The sequence below is a fragment of the Cynoglossus semilaevis genome, chromosome 2 (assembly GCF_000523025.1).
Source record: "Cynoglossus semilaevis isolate Cse_v1.0 chromosome 2, Cse_v1.0, whole genome shotgun sequence".
NCBI lineage: Eukaryota > Metazoa > Chordata > Actinopteri > Pleuronectiformes > Cynoglossidae > Cynoglossus > Cynoglossus semilaevis.
Genome location: NC_024308.1, coordinates 2606814 through 2615117, shown reverse-complemented (window position 1 = coordinate 2615117; position 8304 = coordinate 2606814). Strand labels below are relative to the sequence as shown.

The window sequence follows — 8304 nt, the reverse complement described above, 5'->3', positions numbered from 1 at the left end:
TTCTTCTCCCTCATCAATCCTCGTCTCCACAGCCAGATGTCCTGAAAACACTTTCACTTGTGACAGTGGAGAATGTGTCACTAAGTTGAATCCAGAGTGTGACTTTGTCGCCGACTGTGCGGATGGATCAGATGAAGCTCGCTGTGGTGAGTCGTCCTCTTAGTTATTACTAATGAAGGTAAACATAAACAAGATGCCAGGTGAGATGCTGTGTCTGAAGTCAGAAGTGGCAGAGAAGTATGTGAGGATGGTGCCGGAAATTAAGTCCCTGATAAGAACAGAGTATGTGTGAATCAAAGAGCTGCAAGTGGTAAATGTGATGAGTCATCATTCAAGGACAGGAATAGACCACAGGTCAGGACCGGTGTTGGACAAAGACAGTTAAGAAAAGAAGATACGATAATAATACTTTATTATAGCAGTAGAGACAATATGTGAGCAGAAAAAAAAGGAATAAACAGATTGAAGAGGTTTGAAATTATGTATTATCAAACATGTGATTTGTGTGAATAACCAAACTATTAATAGTTGGATGTTTTGAAGGTGAATCTACTGATGTGACAAAGGAGTTTATAAAAACGTTTCTTTACCAAGGACCAGTGGCACATGTCATGTACATTTTCAAAATAAAACGTCTTTTTTTTTGTGTTTGAGTTTTATAAGACATTTTATGTTGAAGAATTCTGTGATTATTTGAAGAAAGTAGATGGAGATGACAGTAGCCTTTTTAAATTACCGTAGGTCAATTATTATTTCTTTCACTGAGGCCTGCTGCAGCCCAGTACCAAGTAACCCATGGACCAGGGGTTGAGAACCACTGCACTAGCTGATTTACACATTTGGGACCATAGATATATTTTCTGTCACACGAATCAGCCGAATTTAAAGTCTTTTAATTTTTTTTTTAAGGGACAACGACCCCAGAGAGTGGACCGCCCTGGTCGGTGCCAGACTGGTGAGCGGTGAAGAGTCAGAGTCCAAGACGTATAACATCAAATCCCTGATGGTGTCACCAGAATATAATCCTATGACCACTGACAACGACGTCACGGTGCTGGAGCTGGACACACCTCTGACCTTCGGTTCCTACATCCAGCCGGTCTGTTTGCCGTCTCCGTCCCACGTCTTCGCTTCAGGCCAAAGCTGCATCGTGTCCGGCTGGGGAGCGCTGCATCAGTTCAACCGTGAGTCTGTACCCACAAGATGACCAGGACATGATGTCATGTGATGGTTCAGAGGAGAGGACTTAGGTCAAATGATCTGATAGTGATGTCTTCTTTTGGGTTCTTTTATATTAACAATGAACTAATCATTTTTTTATTATTCATAACAGTAGTGCAATAAACTACTGTCTTATAATACTGTCATATAATAATTGGCATTTTATTTTTACTCTTTACTCACTTTAATTCGCCTTTTTTTTATGTGGGAATTTATTGTGGTTTTAAAATATGCACTGATTAACTCCAGGTTTTAATTAAGGGATGGATATCGTTAAACAACTGACTGATATGTCTAGAAAAGACTTAAATAAACAAACGGGACAGACTCAAATGTCAACTCTTAATTGCTATAATTGATACAACTGCAGTATAAATATGTATCGGGTACTCTGCATCAGTTCAACCGTGAGTCTGTACTTAAAAAGCAGGTATTTGAAGAATACTTATGCGTACTACTTTTCAGTGAGTAATTCATTTCTTCGTTTCCTCTCTTGTGTAGCCGCCGTGCCTCCGACGCTGCAGAAGGCGGTGGTGAAAATCATCGACTCGAAGGTGTGCAACAAGTCGTCCGTGTACAGAGGTTCAGTAACTCACAACATGATGTGTGCTGGATTCCTGCAGGGCAAGGTGGACTCATGTCAGGTCAGTGCTTCTACGGCGTCTTTAGGAAAACTGTTGACATTAGGCAGCGACAATGACATCACCTATCACTTTACATTTTCTTACAGAACTCTTTAAGCCTTTGGGCAAAGTTTGGTATTTTGTTTCCTTTCTTGAAACTATGAGCCGGGTCACGACTGGGCCTTGTTCTACAAACAGGGGCATTGTTTAAATGAATGTTTGACATGACAAGGTTAGATTGACAAAACACGCTGCTGTCTTTATTTTAGTGACTTTAGTTAAATTAAAAATATTTTATTTAGGAGGTTAGATTGACAAAACACGCTGCTGTAAATTAAAAATATTTTATTTAGCTAATTTAAAAACACACAGTACCAGCGTTAAATACAGCAACAAACACTGTCTAACTCATTGTTTCTCAAAGACTGGGTCGCAAGAGGTTTTTTGTTTCGGGTCGTCTCGCATCATGTTTTGCAGGAGTTTACGAATAATGTCTATTGACTCGGGTCACGAAGGTTTGTGACTTTTAAAATATGGGATCAATTATATCAGTGACTTGAACCATTTTTCTAATTTGTTGTAATAATTATATTTGTTGTTATCATCTCGCCGTAAAAAAATGTTAGAGATTTTCTGGTTTCTATGCAGGGTGACTCTGGGGGTCCTCTGGTGTGTGAGGGGGCTCCTGGCAGGTTCTTCCTGGCTGGGGTGGTGAGCTGGGGTATCGGCTGTGCTCAGGTCAACAGGCCTGGGGTGTATTCTCGGGTCACACGGCTGCGCAACTGGATCCTCAGCCACACAGATCCCAGCCTGGTCAGTTATGACTCCCAACATGTTCCTACGATCCCTGTCACTGAGAAAGAAGTTAGCTTCAATAAACCGCCAGCGTCCATGACTGTAGCCATGGATACGTTTTCTGCACCAACTCCTCCTGGTAACAGCCTAAAATCGCCGACATATACTGTATATTTAATAATTGATAAACATAAATAACACAAGTGTACATTTCAAATGTTTTCTTTTATTTCACTCCTCCTGGTGTGCTTCCTGTCACGTCTCTCAGTGAGTCAGAACTGCAGTGACAACTTCCACTGCAGCGCCACATTCTGCATCGACAAAGTGAACCCAGAGTGCGATGGTGTCCCCGACTGTCCCAACCAGGAAGATGAGAGAAACTGTGGTAGGTGGTCAATCAGCAGGAGAGAGAACACACATTTGATTCAATGAATTCCTCTGAGGTCTGGGTTTTTGTTTGTTTTTTTTCAGATTGTGGATTGCGTCCTGCGTTGGGTTCCCAAAGGATTGTGGGTGGAGTAACAGCTCGTAGAGGGGAGTGGCCTTGGATTGGTAGTCTGCAGTACCAGAGACTTCATCGCTGTGGCGCCACTCTCATTCACAGCAGATGGTTACTGACTGCAGCGCACTGCTTTAAAAGGTACCGTTAGATTCTTTCAAACTCGGTGAAGTTACTGAAACATGCAAACATACAGTGACATTGAAACAATGGCACCAACAGTGATTCGAGCCCAACCAACTGGGCCGTGAGCCTGGGGTCCGTGTTGCGCTCGGGGATCGGAGCCCTGGTCATCCCCATCCAGAATGTCATCATTCACCCAGCATTCAATTCCACCAACATGGACTACGACGTGGCTCTGCTGGAACTGGCAGCTCCCGCTCCCGTGTCCTACACCATCCAGTCCGTCTGTCTGCCCTCTGCTGTGCATCTCTTCCCAATGAACGCAGAATGTTACATCACAGGCTGGGGATCCACGAGAGAAGGAGGTGAGAGGAGACGGAGGTTTTCTACAACTTCTAGAAGTCTAAACTACTGTATCTGGTTAACGGAAAACTAGTCTTTCAAGGTTGAGTCTGTGGGAAGGTTATAAAAAAATCCATCTATGATTACTCAAAATTCAGTCTGTGGGAAGGTTATAAAAAAAAAAGATTCTTACAAAAAATCCATCTATGATTATTCAAAATTCATGCACACATTTACTCTGTTTACATGTGTTGTTGCTTTGTTTACACTTACATTAATGTTCACGTGTTCTCTACAGTTCAACCCCAATGTTTACTTTTTGAATTGCTATTATTAATCATCATGTGTCTGTCCTGTTTTATTTTACTTAACATTTTAAATGTCTGTGAATAAACTGTTGGGTTTTTTTTCCCCTTTTTGCATTAATTGTAAATAAAGTTCTATATTCTATTCTTTTTCTGTTTTGATGAGGGTGAAAATGAGAAAACATTTCCGTTATGCACATTGAAGTGTTGATCTGCTTCACCAGGTTCACTGACCAACCTCCTGCAGAAAGCTGCCGTGAACATCATCCAGCAGGCAGAGTGTCAGCAGCCGTATGGAGACGTCCTGACCAATAACATGATGTGTGCCGGACACATGGAGGGAGGGAAAGACACCTGCTTGGTAAGAAAATATAGTATCTCTTTGGTTCCTGGCAGTTGGCCACTTTATTCCATTTCACGTGAGGGTTTTTTAACCGTAATATTGTGACAAATATACATTTTATTTCTGGTTAAATCCTCCAGTATTGGTCCCAAAAAAACAGTCTTAAATGTCAGACTCTCAAGGATACAACAGACTGAGGAGTTATCAGTCAATTTAATTAAATTAAGATTATGTCATTAAACTGTGAATAAAGTCGGCTCTCTGGTTAGAGTGTAAATATTATGAAGAAAACCAAGTGTTGCTTGTTTGGAAATATGGCAGCGGTCCTGTGAAGGATGTTTTATCTGATGGGAGAGAGGAGTCTAAAATACAGAGCACCCCTTCTTACCTGCTCCCTCCTTGCAATCTTCTTAGCTACAGAAAAAAAAAATGCATTCCTGTCTCGGTCAAAGCACCAGGCATCTCAGCAGTACTGATCCAAGTGACATTCTCCTCGCAACTGCTGCCTTTCCTTTTTTTTGTTTTTCTCCCTCACACTCCTCCTTAATCATAACAATTGGTCATTTTTATTGTTACGTCCAGCAAAAAAAAAAAAAAAAAATCATATTTGCCTCTTCACTACCAGGGAGACTCTGGGGGACCACTGACCTGTCGTCAGCAGTCTGGCCAGTGGTTTATTGCTGGAGTGACCAGTTGGGGACATGGATGTGGGCGAATGGGTTTTCCAGGGGTTTACACTCGAGTGACGTCGGTCAGGAAATGGATATCTACTTACATACCATTCTGAAGAGGTAAAAAAAAAAACAGCTTTACCGCTACGGAAATGTCAGACTGCATGAGTACCATGAGTTACACCAGGACATTGTACTGTACAAGGACTGAAGTCATTCTAAAAGCCAAAAGACATTATTTGTTACCAAAGTATTGAACATTTACTGTGCAGTCATCGGAAATCCTCTCTATGTGTACTGACGAAATAAGAAGAATCCTACCGGAAACAAGCATGACTGAAAGTATTTATTTTAGTTATTTATTTTTCTGACCATTATGTTTACTGGTTTACATGTGGGGCGTAAATATATATGTGGTTTAATGGGTATGTTTTTTTTTTTGGAGATAGTTGATTGCTCCCTGTTTGGTGTGCCTTTCTTGTAAAATTTTTTTTTTGTGAAATAATAGGTAAATAAGGTTCAAGGGGAATTCAGCCTTTTTACTTGACTTTGATAAAGGCAGCACTGGATGGCATTTCCTACACAGAAACAAAACATCCACCTGTTTGACGAGCTTGATTCTAAAAAAAAAAAAAATCCATGCATTAGCTCAGTCAACCTTCAGTGTTGCTCATATGCTTGTCTGGCTCTAACGTCCCTACGCAGAGTCAGCAGGCTGAAGGAAAGTGGATTCTGATTTCCAGACAGCAGAGAAAAAAAAAACGGAGAAAGGTTCAGTACCCCCATTTACAGTCAGGCAGACCTTGCTAAAACAAGCCCATTACTGTGGAGGGCAGCATATAGAGTAACAACCAGAAAGCAGGTCAGACAAAACTGTTTTGTTCTCCGGGCGTACTTTGATAGCAAACTATTTAAAGGCTTGTGAATGTCAGGTCCGTGGTTGTGAAAACATTAAGGTGCTACTCAATTCATCCTGCCGAATTTAAGTAGAGCTTCTGGAGCGGGAGCACGTTGAGGAAAGCCTTTGTTGGGCTCTCCATGTACTGTTGTTTATTCTCTCAGTGGAGAACCACTAAACAGTTTAAAACTATACAGGGCTGCTGATTGTTTGTCACTGAGTTCTTTTTATTTAAAGTTGCCTTTGTGACCACAAAACATCAGATGTTTTTTTTTTTCTCTAGGTCCAGATGACTGTACAGATCTTATTTTTGCCGTGTTCAAACATCCTCTGGTGCTGCAGTTGACAAATTTAGAACTGGCATGTTTTACTTAACATTTATTTTATAATTAGCGTTTAATGAATACCAGGGGTTTGAGCATATCCCAGAATGCAACAGAAAAAATGCTGAGATGTACAGATAAACACATTCACACGTGTGTTCACCTACAGAGGAGGATATACTGAGTTCATAACTAATAACGTGTGTCCACTCTGCAGCGTTTAGCAGTGTTTATTTACACATTTTACAGAAATGTAATTTCTTCTTTGACATAAAACCATAAATGACCAAATGTGACCAGTGAAGTATTCCTCACAGCATAGTAATGACAATATCCTGCAACAGTGTTATGGCTGGAGTCCACGGGCTCTCTTAGCTCCTCTCTGAGGTACGATGACAAACGACCGCGGTCTCGACGCACTCGTCCACCGCTCGTGACCATTGTGGCTCAGGTAGACAGCTGTGTTTCCCCCGCACACTCAGCTGCAGGTGTGAGGAGGGAATGAGTGAAGGAGGCGGGGGGGGAGGGGGCTTCACATGTGAGATCTTTCCTTCTGTAATCTGGAGTTATAGGTTTTAGAGACTGTGTTCCAGGTATCCATATATCGATCCATACACATGGCGAGACATTTCTGAGGGGGGAAAAGAGCAGAGGTTGCAAATTATACCTACACGATACTTCAAATCTGGAGTTTACTGTTTTGAGGATTCTTAACAGAAATACCAGGCTTCTGTTACAGTTTTGGAGACAATCAATTAACAGACACGTATACGTATACAGTATCTACAATTAGCCAACTACAACTGCATACACTACTAAATATTACCTCTGACAGAGAGGTGTGTGAAATGGAAAAATATTATATTTTAGTTTCAGACAAGGGCACGGCTTACACACCTGCTCAGAGTTGTCCAGTGAATTTCCCGGTCTACTTATGCACTTCTTGAAGCATTTGTCTGTCACTCTCTGCAAAAAAAAAACCAAACACAAAATATGAAAACAGGGCTGGTCTTTAGAGATTATTACTGAAATCTCAGGCATATACAATGATAAATGACAAACAGAGACAAACTAGTTTAAGTTAACACTGTTAACTGATGTTTCAGCAAATATTACACGGTCTTTAGAGATTATTACTGAAATCTCCTAATGTTTCAGGAAATATTACATATTACCATATGCCATATTACAACTAAATGAATAACGTGTTTTAGTTTCCTACTTACTATAAATAAATAATCTAATTTTGGCATTTTAATCTTTGTTTTACAAGCATTTTTACGTTTTACAGCAGTAAACTGAGCATCTAAATATAACCAGTACAGGACTTTTTTTGAAGGCTGAACAGCTGTTCAGTTGATTGATCTCATGATATAATCAATTAATATATATTCAAATCGTTCGTGATTATTTTTGTCACAGCAGGATCAATACAGCTGATCATTTAGTCCATCGATAACCCATTCACCCTTGCTCCCTTACTGTACTGTACGTTCCTAAGGCTAGTCTTGTTAGCTTAGCACCTGTAATTTACCTTCAGCAGCTCCTGAGCATTAGCCACGGCGATCTGGACCTTGACCTGCTCCATAATGGTGTTGGCATCCAATTTATCGCCGGAGCCCCCTGCTGAAAAGTCTGACCCAAAACCTTCCATTTCTTACGGATGTGAAAGTAAATAGTACTGCAAACACACGTGTGGACAGCGGCAACTCGGTTAGGACTTCGGTTTTCTATGCCCTTGACGGCGGCGGAAGTCCTTGCGTCACTTCCGTGAGGAGTGCGAGTCAAGAAGATGTGTGGGTGGTCACGGGAAATGTAGTTTACTTTCGCCGGTTACTAAACACGAGTAGTAATCGATCACTGTGATATACAAACAAAGTATTACTAATAAACAAAAGCATGCTTTAAATAAACTGTAAATAACACAGTTAGGTTTGTTCTAGAAAAGTAGACCATTTTGTTCATGTCGCCGTGCTTTTCCGTGTCATTAAATAAAAAATTAAACCGTTTGCTGAGAGCCTACACTTCTTACAAATAACCTGTGTGATTCGTAATTTTTTTTTATAAATTCTTCTTATTTTTAAAATGCAGTTATCGAAAATATTTTTGATTGGTTTTTTTGTTTTTTGTTTTTTTTAAGTAGCAAGTAGCAGGTTCAACT

At 40.6% G+C, this 8304-nt stretch overlaps 2 protein-coding genes across 2 annotated transcripts in view; one reads left to right on the top strand and one right to left on the bottom strand.

Annotated features, from left to right (window-relative positions):
- The window catches only part of tmprss9 (transmembrane serine protease 9), a 9400-nt gene extending 3442 nt beyond the window's left edge, over positions 1-5958 (top strand). Inside the window, exons 7-16 of the mRNA XM_017040314.2 lie at positions 33-162; positions 302-310; positions 910-1184; positions 1723-1865; positions 2493-2778; positions 2908-3024; positions 3111-3279; positions 3361-3626; positions 4133-4269; positions 4877-5958. Coding sequence (XP_016895803.1) covers positions 33-162; positions 302-310; positions 910-1184; positions 1723-1865; positions 2493-2778; positions 2908-3024; positions 3111-3279; positions 3361-3626; positions 4133-4269; positions 4877-5038 — 1694 coding nt within the window. The 3' untranslated portion in view covers positions 5039-5958. The remainder of the gene's footprint in view (positions 1-32; positions 163-301; positions 311-909; positions 1185-1722; positions 1866-2492; positions 2779-2907; positions 3025-3110; positions 3280-3360; positions 3627-4132; positions 4270-4876) is intronic.
- A 128-nt stretch (positions 5959-6086) lies between these two features.
- timm13 (translocase of inner mitochondrial membrane 13 homolog (yeast)) lies at positions 6087-7918 on the bottom strand. The gene is made up of 3 exons (XM_008330971.3): positions 7678-7918; positions 7041-7109; positions 6087-6774 (listed from the first exon to the last, which is right to left on the bottom strand). Exons 1-3 carry the CDS (start codon positions 7795-7797, stop codon positions 6676-6678), a joined length of 288 nt encoding a protein of 95 aa, XP_008329193.1. The 5' UTR covers positions 7798-7918; the 3' UTR covers positions 6087-6675.
- Positions 7919-8304: the final 386 nt, after the last annotated feature.